General features: G+C 39.9%; 7 protein-coding genes across 7 annotated transcripts; 4 read left to right on the top strand and 3 right to left on the bottom strand.

The window, feature by feature from the left end:
* Nucleotides 1-1,690: 1,690 nt before the first annotated feature.
* FMAN_11165 (uncharacterized protein) lies at nt 1,691-2,818 on the top strand (the record flags this gene model as incomplete). Its single annotated transcript, XM_041833943.1, has 1 exon — nt 1,691-2,818. The coding sequence occupies one exon, from the start codon at nt 1,691-1,693 to the stop codon at nt 2,816-2,818; it is 1,128 nt and encodes a 375-aa protein (XP_041684256.1).
* A 1,021-nt stretch (nt 2,819-3,839) lies between these two features.
* Nucleotides 3,840-5,503, bottom strand: FMAN_11164 (uncharacterized protein; the record flags this gene model as incomplete). Its single annotated transcript, XM_041833942.1, has 2 exons — nt 3,840-5,257; nt 5,308-5,503. 2 exons carry the CDS (start codon nt 5,501-5,503, stop codon nt 3,840-3,842), a joined length of 1,614 nt encoding a protein of 537 aa, XP_041684255.1.
* Nucleotides 5,504-7,390: 1,887 nt separating this feature from the next.
* On the top strand, nt 7,391-8,996 carry FMAN_11163 (uncharacterized protein; the record flags this gene model as incomplete). Its single annotated transcript, XM_041833940.1, has 2 exons — nt 7,391-7,703; nt 7,771-8,996. The coding sequence occupies 2 exons, from the start codon at nt 7,391-7,393 to the stop codon at nt 8,994-8,996; spliced, it is 1,539 nt and encodes a 512-aa protein (XP_041684254.1).
* A 4,340-nt stretch (nt 8,997-13,336) lies between these two features.
* Nucleotides 13,337-13,687, top strand: FMAN_11162 (uncharacterized protein; the record flags this gene model as incomplete). The annotated part of the gene is made up of 2 exons (XM_041833939.1): nt 13,337-13,460; nt 13,515-13,687. The coding sequence occupies 2 exons, from the start codon at nt 13,337-13,339 to the stop codon at nt 13,685-13,687; spliced, it is 297 nt and encodes a 98-aa protein (XP_041684253.1).
* A 417-nt stretch (nt 13,688-14,104) lies between these two features.
* Nucleotides 14,105-15,767, bottom strand: FMAN_11161 (uncharacterized protein; the record flags this gene model as incomplete). The annotated part of the gene is made up of 2 exons (XM_041833938.1): nt 14,105-15,423; nt 15,512-15,767. 2 exons carry the CDS (start codon nt 15,765-15,767, stop codon nt 14,105-14,107), a joined length of 1,575 nt encoding a protein of 524 aa, XP_041684252.1.
* Nucleotides 15,768-17,577: 1,810 nt separating this feature from the next.
* On the top strand, nt 17,578-18,612 carry FMAN_11160 (uncharacterized protein; the record flags this gene model as incomplete). The annotated part of the gene is made up of 1 exon (XM_041833937.1): nt 17,578-18,612. One exon carries the CDS (start codon nt 17,578-17,580, stop codon nt 18,610-18,612), a length of 1,035 nt encoding a protein of 344 aa, XP_041684251.1.
* A 495-nt stretch (nt 18,613-19,107) lies between these two features.
* On the bottom strand, nt 19,108-20,046 carry FMAN_11159 (uncharacterized protein; the record flags this gene model as incomplete). The annotated part of the gene is made up of 1 exon (XM_041833936.1): nt 19,108-20,046. One exon carries the CDS (start codon nt 20,044-20,046, stop codon nt 19,108-19,110), a length of 939 nt encoding a protein of 312 aa, XP_041684250.1.
* Between the last annotated feature and the right edge of the window lie 1,711 nt (nt 20,047-21,757).

Below are 21,757 nucleotides of genomic sequence, written 5' to 3'. Positions count from 1 at the left end.
GTCTAAATTGACCCTCCATGATCGTTTTCTCGGGTTAACTGAAGAAAGCTATCCGTAGCAGAGACATAGGATTACTGGGTAGCCCGGGAAAGAAGCCGAGAAAGATAACGCCAGAGACGATCGTGAGAAGTCCTTCGAGCTAAGAGCCAACTATGGGTCAGTTCAGTCATCTGATAGGAGGAGGGCTAGAAATTAATGCTGTTGGAAGGAGAGAGGTACATACGATAAAAAGTCACTGCTGGCCGGCCGAACCAGCTACGTCTGGCATATGAAGTCTAGATACGGCATACTTATTAATGGCCGAGTTCGAGTGTTGCGACTACATACACGCCATCATTGCTCTTGGCCCTCTCACCAACATGGTTCTGGCCGCCGCAAAAGACCCAGACACCTTTTTGCGCGCTAAGGAGCTTCTGATTATGGGTGGTGTTATATCTGTACCAGACAAAATATCGCCTGCATCGAAAGCCAATACTTACAATGATGCGGTGGCAGCCGCACGAACGTATACTGACTAGCGCAAACCTGGCATTTACATTTCCAACCATCGGTTACAACAAATACCGCTACTACCTTACCCAGAGCGACTTTCGAAGCAGTTGAATGTTACAAATTAACCCATACCGTACAAACAGTCACTGAATCACGTACGATACCCTCACTGATACAGTAAAGCCCCTAGCTGATACTGGGAGCCCCTCTCAACGCCGGCCTAAAACTTTATGAAAGGGATGCATGACAACTGTAATAAAGACTGCATCTTTCTGGAAGGCAATAATGAAGAGTGAATCACGCTACACGATCCGGTACTTGTCCGGCATGCGCTCGGAAGGGACTTCTGGAACATATCAGCACCTAAGGGCCTCCGCGTGGACAGCTTGGGGCAATGGGCGAAGGGTATGCATATTGAGTAACGGTTTAACGTGACAGAAGAAGAAAACAGTCCCCTAAGCCCAGACAATTGCCTAGGATATCGTGTCCGTCAAGCGTTGGAGAGTCCAGGGCGAGCCGAGTTCCAGAGAATGATCATATCACCATTCACAAATTGACAGTATGCGTCACGGAAGATTAAAGCATGATTACCTGTTCCAGGTTGTTACTAGAGGTTTATTATCGCATTGTGTGAAACATTTTATCACCAGTTTATTAAACTCTGGATATCTATATAACTGCGTTTTAGCCATTGGCTTTTAGTGGCGCTTTACTTAATATTATCGATGTCGTCGATGATCCAGCGCCGGCTCCCCTTGCAATACTTGGAATACTTACTAATGCTAAGGGCGTAAAGGCCAAGGGTCCCAGGAAGGCCTTTAGGGATGTAGCCGACGCTTGACTGGCCCTGAAGGCTGATAAGCTCGAAGGTTTTCGCCTGAGTCCAGGCGCAAGGACGCGATTGTTCAGGATCTTGTTCATAGGAGCAAGTCATGTTCTGTAAATTAGTAGCATCTAGCAGTATGAGGTAACTGTTCTAGAGGAGTGTTGGGTATTGCGGTCGTGGGAAGAATTGTAGGGCCCTCAAGACCGGTTTGCCTCATAGTTGCCGTCCAACAATGGGCGCTTCTTATGAATGAGTTGATAAGAGTGGTTCTGCCATTCTTTACCGCCAGTTTGACCGTTAGAAATGCAAGATATTCGACTGTGTTGCTTATTTCTATCCCTCAAATATTTCCCCTCGTCGTACTCGCCCGCCATGCTCGTTGAGGAACTGAAGACGCTGCGAGAGGGCATTCTCCCTCTAGAGCTGGACCCACTGCGAGTTGCCATCCGTGGAGAAGCAGTTCCCGACGATTTCCCGCATGAGTTGGTTTACAAGTGTCTGGTCGCAGGCATTCGGTATCACGACGGCTTCGCTATCGAACTTCGTGGCAAACACCTGCACCAATCTTTGGAACGAGCCTTTCATGCTAGGGACATCATGAGTAACCGGATACCCGAGATGGAGAAGCCAGAACAGATACCATACTGCTTCTGGCACCCCGACGTCCCCAGCCAAGAAACCTTGCGACAGCTCTTGAAGGTCCATCCTACCATGTTCATGCGCTACAAGATTGGCCGAGCGTGTGCTGCTGGTGGATACACGGAGCTTTACAAAGAGCTAGATCTTCTTCCTGATGTCGCCATTACAGAGGAAGCCCGCGATAATTTACCTGCCTCTCAAGGTATTTACGATCTGGTAATGGGTGCAAAAAGCCTCTACCGCGTAATGGACGATTACAATCTTTGTCTATTTGACGAGCCCGAAGCCGGAGTCTTTCTGAACGGCGATACCTGTGTTCGGTCGACACTGGACAAGAGGCAGCCAGTAAACCACGAAATCTTCCCTCCTCCGTTTGACATCACCGAAGATTGGTGCGTTGCGGCCGACGGGAAACGGCTGGAAGAGAGGGCAATTCCAACCGAGACGCTCGCTCCACTCTACGCTCCCTTGCCACGACACCTACCCACGGTTGACAAAGACATCCTCATTCTCGTGGCCGCTTTCACTGGAAACATTGACCGTTACGTGCAACTAAGACGACCTCGCCCTGTCAATGGCGAAATGCAGTGCATAGTGCGCGGTTTCTACCACAACACCCTTTTCGCCAAGTGGTGCTATGAACAACCAGAGCTAGCTGTGCTCCAGAAGTTTGTTCACGCGCGATTCATCATGAACGACGATCTGACGTGGCTAAACAACGAGAGGCCTTTCACCAAAGAAGATGTGCCGCACACGTATTATATGGTATCCTCAGATAGCCAACCGGACAACGTATCTGGAGCTTCTGCATTTAATCCCCGATCTAAAGCAGCTCGTAGTTCAGGCATTAGTCGTATCTGACAGCCCATCCGAATTCGCAAGACTTGAGCCAGAAATCACTCCAGAAATATATGCGGAGATAATGAGTGAAGTCCGCTCAGATGCATTCCAGGAGATTTTACATCAGCGGTTGTCGAATGAAGAAGAAGAGGAACTGGCTGAATGGATGGAACTTCCGCACGATATCCACGACGTGGCTCCTTATGATCATTTGGTATCGAAGGAAATGAAACCATGGTTTGCTAAAGCCCTGAAGGAAGTGACTTTGGATGATGTTGGTTTTGAGAACAGAAAAGTGTATGAGCTAGATACGAGAGATGCTAGGGATTTTATGCTACATTTCTGCGTTCCCCAAACAGCCAAGGGATTATCATAGAGAATAAAGGGAAACGAGTGTGAGAGTTGCAATGGGAGGGAGTGGGAATGGTTCAGAGTTCAAGACAATCCACTTTGATGCAGAAGCGTAAGAGCTGTTGCTAGTTTTTATACCTTGATCATTCGAACTCAAGTTGAGCATTAGACTACATGATATTTAATATCTTGCAATTAACAGAAATCTCGTACCGCATTTTCAAGTCAAGCTCAAAGCACTGCATGAGACTATGAATAATTGTTTCCGCCTATACTTCAGACATGGGTTTGATATGACTTGTTGAGACCCTGATCACAAAGGTTTCTGTAGCGTGAATGAATACAAGCTCTCGCCCTTGGTAAAATAGCTAGATTTATTGTGATATGAGTTAGTCACGCTGCCACAAAGACCTTATGGCTGGTGACTTATGTTCAAGGAAACACAAGTTCCGTGTCATCCTTCCCTCAAGCTCCGACTCAATCTAGAAGAGCCAGAAATGGTACGGCGACTGTCAAGTCGAAATATGAACCAATAATGTTCATTTCCTGTCTTTATACGCTAACATGCGTCTGGTAGTATAGCGAGGTAGACCAGCCCGCTTGCTACCTATTGCAATGTAGTAACATAACCAGGTATCGAAATATCGATGAACAAAACTTTTCTATGTCCAAAATGATACCAGCTACTATCTTACTCCTCTAAGAAGTTCAGAGAGTGGTCATCAGAGAGCCCAGGCCAATCTTGATAGATATCTGTTCCAGCTGTCTGTGATAAAGGACCTTGCTGGAAGATATCATACGGATGATGAGTAGGGTCAAATGCTGTCATACAAATCAATGGCCCTGTATGTGCTGACAAGCTAGTAGTGGCCCACTCAGAGTCGGTCTGCTCTGGTTCGAACGCTTCCTCAACTGATGAGGGATCACAGTGGTAGCTAGCCACGGACATTGACTTTAGAAGTTGGCTGGGTAGGAAAGCTGAGGTCGGCATAGAGTCAAAATCTGACGTGTAATATGGACTATAAGGGTAGTCGGCAAGAGTTGTAGGTCCCTGGTAAGAGTCATCTCTTGCTCTTGTGTTGGTTTCTGTCAGAGGCCCTTGAAGCTGTTCATCAGACTCGTTTTTGAGCGGCTTGTTTTCGAATCGATCCTCAACTTTATCGAGAAGCTCTGGTAGTAAAGATAACAGTTGTCCTGGGGTAGCTGGTAACCCTCGCTCTCGAACATACCTGGACACAATTTGGCTTCCGTCTTGATTCCAGATATTTCGGATTATTCCCGTCATCTCTTTGGCAATACCATCTAGAAACGGCTTAGGTGGAGTATCGGATGTCCCAAAAAGAAGCACCCAGATGTCGCGCCACTGAGCCGCTGATGATATCCGTCTGTCAGAACGGAGCTTGAGAGCCTCCAAAATGTGAGGAGGTATAGTATCAGAGCTATCTATTATACTGCGAGAACAGCACCCTGCCTGTAGATGATCCTCAAGCAGCTTTGGGGAAGGAAACCCCCGTTTGCAGGCGGAGCAATGTGAGTTTGCTGCATGCCGTCTCTTTAGGTGTTGCTTGACAATCGATATAGTGACCATTCTGACATTTATGCACTCAAGAAAGCGAACTGGATCCTTTCTGTAAAACGGACAAGCGAATGTCTCTTCTTTCTTTTTCTCAACCTCACCACTGCCAGAATAATAATCGCGATCACGGTCTGAATCCTCAACATCGTTGTGACTTTTGGTCTTCCGGCTTTTCTTCTGGGGGGCACTACTGCCTTCGGCTGGTCTTTTCATCAAATTGCTCGTATCTTGACTTGTCTGGAGCCCTGAAACTGGATGCTCCAGTTTCATTTCCGTCTTGATGTGCTGTACTGAGCCACGCATATCAGCGTATAATTGAGAGCTCGTTGGAAGTCCAACAATAGTGCTTGAGTTTCTGTTGTTCTCTGGTGAAAAGTCTGGTATTGAATGTGCCATATTTGCTGAGAAGACCAGGCTATCCGGCAATGATGCTCGACGAGAGCTTGCGTGACCAGAACATATATGATCGATTTCCTGACGTTCTAAATGATTGTCTCCTTGTTCATTAGGGACATCCTTGCGATTCACTTTGTCTTGTTAATATTAGCGCGATGTGATTCTTTCCGACGTGAGTTTCACTTACTTGGAGCCAGAGGTCTTAACCTCGTATTATTGTTCGGCCGATGCTTGAGTGGCCGTATGCTAAGACACGAATTGCCCTGCTTGCCAGCCTTTCGTTTCGAAGGCCTTGTATTTATCTGTTTGCTCTTCCCCGTGTCCTCTGGAAGGCCATCACTGAGATCTACGTACCCCTCGTTACAAGTAATGCTCTCATCCATATTGATGCGTTCATTGCCATGCGAGCTTCGCGCACTGCACTCTTGAAAATCGGTATCGTATCGAACTAACATATTCTTTATCTTATATTCACTTAGCTCCTTGGCCAGCTAGATCGAACAGCGCTCAAGAATGAATTCTGAAGGTTCTATAAATCCATATGTGTCTTGTAGTCACAAGCTTTGGAGAAATACAGTCAAGGCTGATCTCAAATTGGTTTGATGAAAGCGGACGGAGAAAATAGTGAAAGCTTGCCCAAGACAGATGGGTTGGTGCGAAACAAAAAACATCGCAGGGCAGCAAGGAGCGATGCGCCATCTATACCATTACAACTACTGTGGGGTTCATCAGCTTAGGCATACGTCAGATAGGGCATGTAATAACTGCGCCCCGGTACATGGAGGTACAACAAACAGATACGGCACAATTGGCGCTCAAATTTGGCATGTTTCATTTTAACCTGGTACCGCTGTATTCCTGTGGTACTACGATCCTTTCGTGCATATGCACAGATGCCCGTACTATTCAAGACATCCAGCCCACTTTACGTCAAGCCTCACAATCTTGCTTTGAGGTCTGCTGATTTAGCCATGTTGTGTTTTTCAGGTGCTGGCGATAGCGGCTCCCGTTGGCTGCAACCCCCTGTAAGCAGCCGTCGCTGAATGTCAAGGCCAGAGTCCGATAGCCAATCTTGGATGCGGCCATCACATTCTTGCTGAGAGCCTACTTTACTCGGATCTCTGCAGATACATCAGTGACTCAATTTTCTGGTCGCAAGTGGGCAAATCTGTTGACCTTCTTGACGATTGTTTGTAGGCCGGCATGATGAAGAAGTTTATTTGACGGACATGGAGTTTCAACTATCAGAACACGCAGTCGGATTATATAGCATAGTTAACGCTTTATTTCCACGAATGTGCCCTTCATCTTCACAATGGTGATGGATTATGTGAACTGTCCACCATCGTGAGCTCTCGATTGATTGAACGTCACGCTAACAAAGTACGACCCCCAAGTCTTCGAACTCGTGAGGAATCTGTACCTGCGTTGACACGACCATTCAACAGAAAAACGCCAGGGCGAACTCTGCGGACCAAGGAAGTGTCTAATGCAGGCGCCTCAAAGCTACGACCAATCACTATCTCCAATGCCTTAGGTGATAAGCCTCCACGATTGTGGAGGGCTGAATCACCTTGCATCACAAGCGCCAAAATTCCCCCGCAACGTCCACATCCGTGGATAGATTGTTATCAGTGAGGCCTCTCAAACAATATTCGCTGTTAACGGCTTCCATATCGGTGGAAGAGGATCTGCAATAAACGATAACGATCCCTGTAACCTTCGAGCGAGGCGCCCTAGCTTCCACGATCGTGGGATCAAGCCGCCCTGCTACTATGGCATACCGCTATTCTTGGTTACTTGGCATCCGATCTATCGAACTTTATTCCTCACCGCATCTTTTTGTTATTCAATTTAAACCCTTCTGGAACCCAATTCAGTGCGATGAAACGGTTGGGGTGCGTACGTTCATCTAAGGATTTAGATGAGTAAAAGATGTCCTTGATTTTTCGTACACCACACACACAATTGTGGTGCGGCTCTGCTCTTGTCTGCCTGTCAAGGCTATGTTCATGAAATAAAAACGCCCTCCGCAACGGTGGATAAGGCAGATAGTTCGCATTATACAAAACTAATAACTATACAACCACCAACCCATACAATGAAACACAATTAACCTTTGTTCAATCTCAAACATTCAATAAGCGTCAATTAATCTCAAACATTCCATAAGCTTCAATTGCACCCTCCAGGCTCATAGGGTTTCAAGGGGATGAACGACATCGGCGCCCTGTTACAGAAGTACCTAAAATCTCACTAGTAGCGGCACGATGTCTTCGGAACTTCCAGTACGACACTGTTGGAGGCTGTCCAACGGTGAGGGCGACGAGTCGTCCACCCCAGGCTTACACAAACGTTTCACCAGACGCCTCTCGCATTTCTGGAGACGCAAACGAGACAGATTCGAAGCCAAAGTGGCTTCGAAAGCAGAGCAAACAGGAGATATGCCTCCAAACAATGGAAATGATGATTGCAAGTCAATTGGCCAGCATATAACCTACAAAGCCCTGAGCCAACTGTTCAAGTCAGGCTACCCTGTACTTGGCATTCTAGCCCTAGCGAGTGTGCAGTGTCAGCAAAATGGTAAATAGCTAGGTTTCCAGAACAACTTTAGGCGCATTGAACCTGTCATTGACATAAAGACAATTAGTTTTCAATGCGCACAGTGGCCATCTGGGAGCTTTTGGCCCAGCCTTGCGCATCGGCCCGCTCCCGCCGTTGGGTCTTGCCCCTCCGAAACTAGACATCTCTACAGGGGATCATTACAGGGCTGCTGCTGGGGGCCCTTCTAGCCAGAAAAGGCCACCGGGGAGCCCTGGCAAGTCTAGCAGCAACAGCAAGAAGCCGCGCAAGGAAAACAGACCTGCCGACAATGCCCAGAATGGCACAAATGGTGATGACGCAAATGGTCGTGGCGACGAGTCCCAGAGCGACACAGATCATGATGAGGAGGACGATGAAGGTGATTCCAGCCGCGATGGACCACGTTTTCCTCCACCCACAAATTCCCCCGACCGCAAAACATTTCCATGCCCATTCCACAAGTATCATCCAGCTCGATACTGTAAATGCAAAGGGCTCCACATAACGTCCATCAGCTATGTTATACAGCACATCGGCCGACGCCACGTATTGAAAGAAGTGAGGATGGATGTACAGGAAACAGCTCATTCAACGGATGGTGATCCCGACGTCGCGGAGAGAACGACAGACCCCCATAAGATCGTTTTCTACTGTCCGGCGTGCAGGGATGAGTTCCATGGCCGTGGGGCTGATATCAGATGTGATCGCCACACAGTATGCGAGGCAAAAAGCATTGCAGAGACGGGCGTTTTGCTACCGGCAGAGTTTAAAAAGCTCAAAGATGATGTCAACGCGGCGACTGGCAACGATCAGAAATGGGAGAGAATATGGACCACATTGTACCCGGGAACATCGACACCAACCCCGTATAACGAGGCAGAACCTGTTGCTCCAATTGTTGTTGATGCACAGCCACACAACGCTATCCAAGATCACCCAGTTCCTGGAGCTGTCAATCAACCTTACCACCCTGCTCCTCCAGAAGATTTTGTTCAGCAAGTAGCGGACCTTCCGCAAAACCCTCACAATTATTTGAGCGATGGCCCGTTTACCAATATGTTTAATGACTCCTGGGGTACGGCGGATGAGTTTGGAGATGTGAACCATGCTACTAGCCACATCCCGAACACTGCACCGACTGATTTGCCGGACTTGACGCAGTGGCCCATGCCGTTTCCCAATGATACCTGGGAAAACTTCACTGCGAGCATCATCTGTCGCGTCTGTAGCAACGCTGGTCATATGGCTCGCGATTGTCCCGACCGATACCAGAACAACTTCCGCGGCACTTAATGATTGAAGCTCTGAGCCTGAGATTTTAACGACATCATCATGAATTCTTCTTCATTTGAACATATTTACGTCTTATCTTGGATTTCTGCGTTATAAGGAGTGAGAAGTGGGACAGTTGAACAAGTACAAAAAAATAAGGGCACCGGCGTTGCGAACAGGATTGAGTTTTTGGGGGTTTAATGACGATAAATGATGGGCAATTGAAGCTCAAAGGGAGTTATGGGGTATTGAATTGGGTTATAAATATTGGTTCGCCAATAACAGCAGTTAAAGGTACCTTGCGGCAGCATTACGTTAGATGGCACCGAAAACATTAGAAGACAGTTAGTTAGACCTTTACTATATAAACTTATAAAATTAAGCAGCGCCTGTAAAACCTATTAATATTAACCTAGCCTAATTAGGAAGGTTATTAAATAAGGCTTTTTTTTATATATATTAATTAAATAGCCTAAAAATATTAATTAATAGATTTAATTTAATTATATATTACTCTTAAAGTTATAAATAAAGTTATTTATAGATATATAATATATAAAAATAACTAAAGAAATAAGCTCTATTTAATAATATAGTCTTAAGGCTAGCTAACTATTTAAACTCAAGAAATATAGGCTAAAAGTAAAAGAAATTTAAAATTAAGTCTTTAAATTAAAGAAACTAGTTATAGAAAAAAAGAAATTTATTTAAAGGCTAAAAGGCTTAAAGTAATAATATTTTTATATTATTATTATATTTATAATTTAATAAATTTTAATTTAATAAATAAATATAAAAGACCTTTTTAATATAAAGCTATAGCTTATTTTTAAGTTAAATAATTAATAATTAATAAATAATAAAAAAAAGACCTTTAGTTAATTATAAAGGAAAAATAAAACTATTTATCTTATTAGCTAAACCTTAAGAAGGAGTTATTTTAAGATTTTATTTAGCTTTATTTTTAATGATATATTATTACTATAATTTAATTTTAAAAATAGATAAAAGATATATTTAAATTATTAATATTATTAAATAAATAAATAGATTTATTTATATTTTTAAATAGATAATAAACAGGCTTTAAAAAGTATTATAAAATAATTAAAAGGAAAGTTATAAAATAAACTACTTAATAACTTAAAGCTTATTATAAGATATATAGGTTATTTTATTAATTTATTAAATAAATATAATACAATTAATAATTATTATTATTAAAATAATAATTATTACTTAAAATAATAATTATTACTTAAAATAGAAATTAAATATATTTTTAATATACTTTAAAAATACTTTAAATAATAATATGCTTTAAATATTAATAAGATATATATAGTATTTATAAATAATACTAATAGTATTTAAGCTATATTTAAAGAGAAAATTATCTCTATAAAGATTATATATAATAAATAAGAAAAGTAATAAGTAATAGTAATTTTATATATCTTTAAGGATAATATTTATAGGCTTAATTCTATAACTATATTTAAAGGTTTTATTAATAATAAAGGCAGGATTTTTAAAGATAAGGGTTATCTTTATACTTTAAGAATTAAGGTAATATATAATAATAATATATATAATTTTTTTTTCTTTACTATTAGCCTTATAAGGCTATTAAGCTATTAACTTTATATATAAAGGCTTAAATAATAAGGCCCTTATAGTAGGCCTATATCTTAAAGGTTAAAATTATATACAGTTTATTTACCTTAATAGTATAATTACTGCTTTAATTAAGTAGTATTGATATTACCTCTTAATAGCTATATTAGCCTTCTTTTTTTACCTTAACTAAAAGATTAAAATAATACTAAGTTAAGTTTATTATAAAGTATATTTCTTAATTTAACTTTTTTTATACTTATTAATTATAGCTATTAATATAATACTATAAAATAGCCTATAGTTATATAATTAGACCTATTATATAACTAGCTATAACTTTAATATAGCTATTAGGCCTGCCTTATAGAGAGCTAATAAAAAAGAACTAAAAGAGGTCTATATAATAGTAATTACTATTAAAAAAAACTTTTTATTAAAGTATTAATTTAATTTAATTAAAATAGCTATTTTTAATTATAACTTAATTAAGTTAATTTATTATATAGGCTATTTTAGCTTAATTAATTTAAATTAAATTAATAATAAGCTATTAAATCTAAAGGACCTAAAGAGGGTCTTAAAGAAAAGTTATCTTTTTAAATTAAACCAGGCTGCCTTTCTTACGGCCTTTATAGGCCTAAACTTAAATATATATAAAGAGTGGCTTCTTAATATAGCTAAAAGGGTTATTATAGTAAAAGGGGTATTACTCTTAATATAAAGATAAAGGTAGGGTAATAGTAGAGTTAGACTAAAGGTTTAAAGGAATTAGGTTAACTCTATTACTTTATATAAGTTAGTTAGTAAAAGTTAAATTAACCTCTATTAATTAAATATATATACTTAAGTATATAATTAATTAACTTTATATTTAAGAACTGTAAATAAAGTAATATTAATAAAGAAGTAATAGTTTAAATTAAAGATAATATATATAATAATAAAGACTTAATAGAAATATAAATAAAAAAAGATATTTTAATTATTAAATTAATAATAAATAACTTTCTATTAATAATAAATATTATAACTTTTTACTTAATAAAATAAATTAAAAAAAAATTAAAAAATAGTTTATAACTTTAACTTAAATCTCTATAGGCTATATAAGCTTATTATAGCTATTAAATATAATAATAAATAAATTATTTAAATAGTTTTATTAAAAGGAAATAGATATTTATAATCTTAAAGAAAAATAAAAAGGGAAGATTAATTAAAATATAAGTAATTAAAGGATTATAATAATATAAATTATTTAAAAAGCTTAAAATAAAATAAAAAACTAATATAAAATAATTATAAGGTTATTTCTTTATATAAAAATAACTATAAGGCCTAATAAAAGTTAAAATAATTTTATTTTTATAAAAAGAATTAAAAATATTAACTTTTTAGGCTAAAAGATAGTAAAAGATATAATTATTAAATTTAAAAAACTTATTAAATACTTTAGAAATTATTTAACTGCTATTAAAATAATTAAAGATTTAATTATAATTAAAATTTATAACCTAAAAGTTATAGCTATAAATAATAACAATTATAATTAATTTTAACTTTTAAATATATCTTTAAATTAAAAAAAGCCTTTTTTTTACTATTTATAATATTAATTAAAGTATTAATTAAATTTATTTTCTTTTTTTCCTTTTTATTTAAGCTTATAAAAATATATTTTTCTTTTAATTAAAATATTATTAATTAATTAATAACTTTATATTTTAATTTAATTATAATAAATATTATTTTTTATAAAGGAAATCCCTTTTAATTAATTAAATAAAAAGAAAAGCTAATAAATAAGGTAATAAGTCTATTTAACTTTAAAGTATTTATTATTATTAAAATTATTAATTATATTTATAAAGTTATATTAATATTATTTAAAACCTTTAAACATTTATATATATATATATATAAATAATATTAATAAATATATTTCTTAAATATAAAGTTATAATAATTATAAAAAGTTAAAATAATTATAAGTTATTAATAAAATTAAAAGATGAAAAAGAATAGTAAAGGTTAGGTTTATAAATTAATAGTAATCTTATATAGTTAGAAACTGCAGGCCTGTATATTAGCTTTAACCTATATATATTACTTAATTTTATAAGTTTATATAATATATAATAAGATTTAAAGAGCGGTATTTATATCAGTTTATATAATATACCTATCTTGACTTAAGGTAATGGAAGCTCATAAGATACGCCCCAATAAGCGAGCAACTCGAACATCATCAATGAAAGTAGTCTGAACGAGAAAGTCATATTGAGTGAGGCTCTACTAACAAATTCCAAATAGCTTGCACGCCAATCAGATCATAGGAGCATTCCGAACATGGTGAATCCACCGTCATGCCACTAATCCATGCCCGGACCAGGGGCTCCCTCAGGGCAGAATGACGACACTCAGCCAAAATGTGAGATGATTTCTGGATCATGTGAATTTAAACTTCTGGGGTTTTCCCGTACCCAGCGTATGGAAATCAGCAGCTTTTGGCGATCAGGCCACAGCTTTGTAGCAGCACCATTCGAGTTTATTCTCGTCAACGCCCATGATCTCAGCGCACAAAGACCAGATTGTCGGGATCAGCCGGGTTAATTCAGGATAAAAGGGAATTGAACCGCAACTTGTAAATATCATTCATCACCAATTGACTACTCATCAACTAAAACTACTCAATCACTAAGTCACTGAATATTTATTATTATCAGAAAAATACAACAACCATGACGACCAATTCATTCGGCTCAGCGCTTCCCCGCTTCGATTTCCCCCGCCAACCCGCTGCCCCAAAATTGACAGTCCAAGCGGCTCGCGCATTCCCCACTGTCGCCATTGTCGCTACAGCTGGTACGTCTGCGGCCCAACTTCAACTTCAATTGACAAAAGCTAACACCTGTACAGCGGCTTATTACTACACATACTACTATGCCCCCAGCCGGGAATACCACATGTATACGCATTCTTCGATACAAAATAGCTCGATGTTCCAGAGCACAAGGAGTACAAAGCCAAAGGCGGAGATAACGCCTTCGGAACGGATGGAAGAGATAGGATTGTGGTGGACGGCATATTAAATGATGCACACCTACGGCTGAAGCGGTTTCGTTCTATTTGTCTTTGTAAAGGAGTATGGTTTTAGTCTTGGGCCAAAATTGAGTCCGGGGTATGTTCGGGAGCGAGTTGATCAGATATACCATGGCACCGAGAGACGTACTATACTATACAATTATTGTCAAACATGTTCTTCTGCAGTGTATGGGTCAAGGTTGATTTATTGCGGCTGTCTTGGTTTCCAATTTGACCAAGCCGTATTCATGATCGTCCGAGAATGAAACAGGAATGTCATTGCAATGCCCCCAAGTGTGTTCTCCCTCTAGGCATGTCAGGGTCTCAAATGGCGTAGCTTCTCTGTCCCTGTTACACCGTTTGATGTAGGTCTCAACAGCCTGTTGTTTCATCGAAGATATTTGCGCAATGGTTTAATCTTCTTATTAGAAGCCGTTTAGTTTTTGTGTTGAAGATTTGTAGTCCTCTGAAGGTAGACTTTCCTCCATAGAGCTATTAAAGGACATGAAATCACCCATTGAGATGTCGCTGCCGAGGTCCCCCAGATGCCAATCCATCCCGAGATCCGAATGGAGCCCACCGGCTGAGTGATCAGGATAAGAGTACTCGAACTGGTTTTGATGCTGAGTAGGCGTGAGACAGGTGAAGCTGTAATTTGACATGCTGGAACTTTCAATGTCATTTGAAAGCTGCCATTCTTGTGTTGGTGGGCCAACTGGCTCTGGAGCTTTGATTGACCCCGTATTGAGTATCTCACTGCTGCCCACCTTCGGAGATTGGCAGGCATGTCCCGGGTTTTCTCTCTGTGAAAACGCCTTACCAGTATCCTGAAGTTTTTCGACTGGTTCTTTCAGACTTTCTTCTGCGACTGTCTGTTCCTTCTGTTCGAAATATCCTTCAACTCTGCTGAGAATATGAGACAGCAATGGGCGCAACTCATCTGCGCCCGGAACATTTAGTGTACCACTCAAACTAGAGATGATGTTCTGCTCTTCCGCTCTCCATATGCCACGTATTATTCCCGTGACCTCTTTGAAGATACCGTCATGGTGGGGGTTTAGTGCGTTGCCGAGCCTTCCAAATAAGATCCTGCATATTTCATGCCATTGACGTTCGGGAGACGAACGCCTATCAACACGGTACCTTAGTATCTCTTGTGCACGCGGAGAAACGCTGCCATGGTTTGTACAGTCTTTTATTGGACATTCCTGTCGCAGAAAATGCTCCTCATATGCTTTTTGTAAGGAAAACCCCCTTGAGCATCTGGAACAGGTATAATTCCACGTGTGCCGCCTCTTCAAGTGTTGTTTGACATCTGATATCCGATTCAGCCGAAGGTTGATACAATCAAAGTAACGCTCCGGGTATTTCCTGTAGTAAGGACAAGCGAAAGCCTCGATGCTCCTATCTTTATTGGTTGATGGAGCAGTACGACTCTTTTTTTGCGGATCCTTATTTTCCGCAGCACGCCTCTTGGATGACATTGTCGTTGCTTTGCTATCCGAACAATTTCCTTCTTTCTGTGGTTGCGCCGCGGGAGGCTGTCCCCAACACGTACTCTTTGGGAGCAAGATTCGTTTTGTTTTCGCGCCCTCTAGCATCCCTAATTCAGTTTCATTTATGGGCCAAAGGTTTGCGTCGTCAAGAAGTTCGGTCTTTGGTGGTGATATAGCGCCCGATGTCTCTTGCCATGATTCCGTATGTGACCATGGCCCCGAGACCGGCTGATGGCTCTCGCACAGTTCTGCTATATCTGGATTTGAGGCATCATCGAGATATGCAATGAATTATTAGCTTCCTTCACTCTGGGGAATAATGGCAATGAATCATACGATAAAGCGTGGAGGATTCTCTTTGGACATGATCGAAGTGTTCATGTTGGTTTTGAGATGTGGTGAGTGAACTCAATGATCTAAGAGGATGTTTGAACTGCCAATCTGCAGGCTGGTCGTCCGGAATGGAGGGTTTTGGAACTCCGTCCTCGTCCTTCGCCGGGTAAGCAATAGGAGGGTCGGTGCGAGAAGAGTCATTGGAAACCGCCAAGGTTCTCTCCGGCTCGAAAGCGTAAGACTTTGGACCGATTTTCATTCTGCATTTCCAATTAGTCGGAAAAACTATCACGCTCGGGTATTGGCGCTGTACGTAGTAAACACGTTATTTCAAATAGGGGACTGCTGAAAATTTATTCAAATTGTGATACACCGCTTGGGAGATACCTAGGCAAGGCATCCAATATTAGAAATACAGGAGGCATGCGGCTGAAAGAGCTTACGTAGTGTTCAGGATGAAGAATTGCAGGCAACGAGGCAACTGAGGGTCGGGCCACAAGACATATGCGAGCCACTACGAATGTGGTGGTGGGGAGGGGGTGCAGAACAGGCTCTGAATAGCAGACATCCGATAAATGTGTGTGAGGCCATTCCGAATCTCATAGCCTCTGACACTTTAAACGTTAATGATTTTTATGCAATCTATTGAACGATTGATGCATCTTTAAGATTATCAGGATTTTCTAGTCGCTTATGATGAAATGCCTTGAAATTACAAAACAATATTGCACTTTTAACCGCCATCAAATATGCCTTCCATTATAGAGCCGCCTTGAGCCTGGAATTGGATTATTCTTCTCAGTTTCGTGTTGAGCTCCGGGGCTGTGCCATGGCGCTGCTCCTGTCAGCAGCCTGCCTTGTAGGTCAAGCCCTGGATCCGACAGCCAACTTTGAATTCTGCCATCGGATTCTACCCTTTTACTTAATGGGTTCGGTTCACTTCGAGCGCGGGTTAGAGAACATGGATGGTGTAATGGGTATTTCAAACAAACCTGGTTGAAGTTGTCATGGAAGATGGCATCGTTTGAGCTAGCTGGTAGAACTTTTGACCGACTCTAACCAAAAGACATGTTCGAAGTCGATGAATGACTCATATCTAGTATATAATTATGGCTTTCTCACCAAATTACCGTCGTCCGCAACGGCGGATGCTCGGCCTTAGCACTATGTCACGACTGTGGAACAATTTATCAAATGCCGACGAATAGTATAGCCAGCAGGTCTTGGGGGCCAATGAGGTCTCAGTACGGCCATAACGAACCACAAATGCGGGCGCGGAGAGCTTGGTAGTTGGGAAAGAAACAATATGTGGCGGCGAATGAGAGCTGCGGGTGTGTCGTACAACAGCAATAGTGTAATACTGTATCGAATAGGATCATCGGCCAGGGCTATGCGGCATATGCCGCCGCCCAAGCTTCCGCTTCTGCGTACAAGGAAATTTCTCACTGGAGAGGAGGCCTCTGCGATGAACCTGTTCGCCAATGGACTTGTGTCTCGATAGGCCCGCACAAGATGACAAAGTCATAATGATATTAACTTTCCGCGCAAGCGTAGTACTTCCACATATGTGTCCAAGCTCACGCACCTGCGTGAGACATGGCTGCCCAAAGACATTGCCCAGTGTGATACTCCAATATACTGCTGATGGACTATCTTTCTCATGTTACTCGGAACCCTAATTATAAGCTTATTCTCGAGAACAAAAGCGTGGAATACCATGATATCCTTCCATTTCAATGGGAAAGTCTGGATTGCAATTGCTTGAACGGAGTTTGGTCGATTTCACATAGCGAAATACTCCTAATGAATGAGGCTGTTTCTCTTCCGCGGCTGTGTAGGTCGATGTGTGTGATTGCATGTGTGTAGATTACAGACAACAGAGCCTCCAAGACCTGCGCAATCGCGGAAGGCAGAAAGCTGCCTGAATTAAAAGGGCTCCTCAATACTTTTCTCTCGTCTTTTCAATCCTGACTTGGTAGTTGTAAAAGTTGGTGCTCATTGATTCTACGAAAACACATTTCTTTTCTCCGCCTCACAAAGATCCGGCATATCCATATCCCTCTGACAAGATGTCCAGCCAACAGAGCTTCCCTAATGGCGAATTACAGCTCCCAGTCTTCTTCGCATGCATTTTCTACAACACCGACACAATGCAATACCACGAGTGCAGGCACATGCGTCTTCGCCGACCAAGTGACGTCTCCTGGCACCTCGAACGGTGTCACACGTTGCAAGAGGTCAGACTGTGTACGACTCGAGAGGCCAAGGCTGCCGTTAAGAATGGAAAAGAGAAAAGCATTTGCACAGATCCCAAGGAAATCAAGGTCTACGATCCGATCTGTCGTCTAATGTTCTGTGGCCCAACGGCGGAGGCGGATCGCCAACGCCACCTGGATGCTAATATGTGCGAACTAAAGACTATTGAAGAGACGGGCAAGTTGCTACCTGGAGAGCTCCAAGAAGTCCTTAAGAAGCGTGACAGGGCGAAGGCCAGCCCTGAAGACAAGTGGTACGCAATGTGGAGCGGGTGTATTCCACCTCTGGCAACGACAAGATTTTGGACCGTCCCAGCATCCCCATACGTCCAGACGACCGTCGCCCGCGAGGCTGCTGAGACAATCATCCGGCGTGCCCTAGACAATCTGCATATCACAACGGAGCTCCATAGGTCTACGTTCGATGAGATTGTCAACGGACTATACCCTGCTCAGTCTGGCGCTGGGCCTAAAGTCAAGAAAATCGTCAAGGAGCAGCAGAAAAAGCGAACTTCAATTCTCGAAGCAGAAGTCGAAAAGTTTTATCGATCGGCCTTTAATTCCTCAGAGGTGACACCGCTAGGCTTACAGCCCGCCGCTCCCCTGCACCATCAACTACAGAAACAGACACTCGAGCAAGCAAACAATGGCATGGCGAGTCCATCAAGCCTCCTCTCAGGAGAATCACATCCGTTGCAGCAGTCTTACTCTGATATGCCTTCACATTACCCTCACCCGGAAACCCAAGCACCTTCCCAAATGACTGGTTCTGCATATGGGCAGTATATGGAATCGTATGACTATCATCCTTCAAACGAGTACACTGGCGGTTTCAGTGACGCTTACTAGTCACTTGTTCTTGGCTTCCTTTCTGTCTACTTGTCATCAATTTCTTCCGACCTTTTTTCTTCAACCTTCCACTTCACTTCTTTTCTCCGCCACTTCCTTCTTCTTTGTCGTTGCCTGTAGGAGGCGAGGGAAAGTTGCAGAGTACTTTTTTCTTCTTCTGAACATTGGCTTGATTGCACGGATTTGGTATTCGTTATTGGAAACTTGATACGCTTTTAGTATTAATCAAAATTTCCAATTACTATAGTCTTGGCTCGTGGTGATATAAAGAGGGTGATTCTATTACAAGAGTCAAACATTAATCTAAGCCATGTAGATGACACTCTTCGCTAATTTTGTTCCTCAAACACTTCTTACCAGGTCCTCTGGGAATAACCCTTATAAACCTCCTGCAACACATCGTTGCTCGTATTGTGATATTCTCTGGTCTCTCAAAGAGTCCAGGATGCATTTTGAGCCCTCTAAGCCCCAGAAATTGCGCAGCATGGAGGTGCTTTACCCAGTACCCTGCTCAAGGTATGGGAGGCGCGGTTCGCAAGACTCTGGAAACACGATGGACCAAATGAAAAGCCATTGTGATATTTCATCAGTGAAATGCGTCTCTGTCTCGAGTAGAATCGATTTCTGGCATTCGGATAATCCAAACAATGGACCCGGAGCACGCCGTCGGCATGTCTCATTCAAAACATGATTGTCGCGACAAATCTGTGTGTCGAATATTCCGTAACAGTTTAAACAGTAGCATGGACGAGAATGGGATTGGAACAAATGCTCAATCACATCCGAAATGTTTCGAAGGTCGCTCGTGAACAGACATTGATGACACTTCTCAGGATCATAAACATAGAAAGGGCAGGCAAGACGAAGGTTATCTCTGGAGCGGCGCTTAGGACGGGATATCACAACGAGATCATCGTCGCTGATATCATACTCATCATATATTTGTCCATGCTCCATCTGGTGTCCAGGCGATATTGTGAAGCGTTTTTGAGAGTGCACTTCATTCTCTGGTGGCGTGATGGACTCCATCTTCTCTTTCCAGTCCTTCAATATTGCAAGTACATGCTTCTTGGCCTTAAGTCGCTGGAGCTGGAAATCATCATTCTGAAGCAGTTTGAGTTCCGATGACGCGAAGTTTCCAATATCAACTTCATCTTCTGTATCATTGGTAGAACAGTCATGAAGCTCCATGTCTTTTCTGCGAGACAGAGATGCAGCATGCCTGCATACTGGTGCATTGGGTTGGTTATGAATACAGGGATCCCATTGAGTAATGCGCTTGGCCTTTTCTGTGCCGTTTCTTTGCGGGATTGGTTGCTTGAGTTCATGTTGGCAACACTCAGGTTCGGCCATTGCATCTCCCTTGTTTCGCCAAAACGGAGACTCAAGGGGCTGAAGGATGATGTGCAAGAGATCAAAACTGCACAGAAACATGTTGAGGCTTAAACGTAGCTCAGGCAGTATACCTTTCCATGTTTTCTGTGGTATTTAGTGAGTTTATATAATAGCAACTCAGTCCAATTCTCGTGAGGCAAATTAATCCGCAGCACATGTGTGTATTTGCATGATCCACCAATAAAAGTGAACTTCAGGCGGGGAGCAATGCAATCCGAAAATGGCAAGAATGCAGCCTATTCTGACAAGCCAATGAGCATTGGCTAATCTGGGTCATCCCGGGGCTGTCTACGCAACGGCGGAAGAGGTAATACAGGACCTTACGATAATCAATCAGATGCCCGAGGGAGGTTGAAAATAATGGTTCGCTCAGAAATTAGGCCCAGATTTTTGACATTTTATGACGCAGATGCCTTTTCATACAGGCAACAACAGTCTGATGTTATACTATGACAGTATGACCATAATAGGGAGTGAATCTACAGCACCTATATAGGGGTAAATAGCATCTAAAATTAAGGCTTAATACCTATAATTATAGTTAGATATTAAAGTTAGAAATTATACTATAAAATTAACTTAATTATTATTACTTAATTTAATTAATTTACCTATAATTATATAATTTAAAATAAATATTATTATATAATTTAATTAATTTTAAAGCTATTATTATTTTTATATATTTATTAAAACTGTATTTTATAATAGATTTAATTTTAAAGCTTAAATTTAAGTCTTTTAATACTATATATATTAAAATTAATTAATTTAATTAAGCTATTATATTATAATTCTAGCAGTTATATTATATAGACTTTATAAGAACTCTACCTTAAATATATTATAATAGCTAATTAAATAAAAGACTAATTAATTTAAGACTAATAGCATTTTAAGATTATATTATTTTAAGACTAATAATAACCTTATATTATATTACTTTTATATAATTACCTAAATATATATATATATATTTATTTTATATTAAATAGAACTTAACTTATTGACTATTAATAATATTTCTTTACTTTAATAAGCCTTACCTATACTATTAACTATTAAGAGATATAATACTTATTAATATATTTAGTTTAATGCTTTATATATTCTGTAAATATAAACTTAATATAAATTAGTTTCTCTATTTAAAACTTTAACTATTATATATTAAATAAAGATTTATTATATATATTAAAAAGCTATTTTTTTAGGATTTTTATATAGTTAATATATAATGTATAAAAGAAAGAAGCTATTATTAAGTTAATTTAATTATTTATTTAAGTAAATAGTAAAAAATATATATAAAAAAGACTAATTATCTTTTTTACTTTATTATAAGTTTTATTAATAAAAGCTAAGTAATATACTATTATAATAATAATAACTTTAAATTTTATAACTATAGAAAAAATAATTTATAGTTATTCTCTTTTTATTAAATTAAAATTATTAAAAAGAGAAAGTTTAATATAATTAAGTCTTAAAATAATAGCCTTAAACTTTTTAAAATATATTAATAATTACTTATTAACTTAAATCTAAATATTTAAAATATAACTTAATATAATATAAATAATATTATTTAAAGGGCTTAAGCTAAAAAGCTTATATACTATATCTTTATTAAGTGGCTATGTAATTAAATATAAAATAATAACTACTTTTAGTATTATAAAGTTAAAGATTAAAAGACTAACTGCTTATTATACTTAATAATTATACTATTTAATAATATAAATAGCCT

Source organism: Fusarium mangiferae, assembly GCF_900044065.1.
Source record: "Fusarium mangiferae strain MRC7560 genome assembly, contig: FMAN_scaffold008, whole genome shotgun sequence".
Taxonomy (NCBI): domain Eukaryota; kingdom Fungi; phylum Ascomycota; class Sordariomycetes; order Hypocreales; family Nectriaceae; genus Fusarium; species Fusarium mangiferae.
The sequence above is the reverse complement of the archived record's forward strand: the minus strand, read 5'-3'. Positions and strand labels throughout refer to the sequence as shown.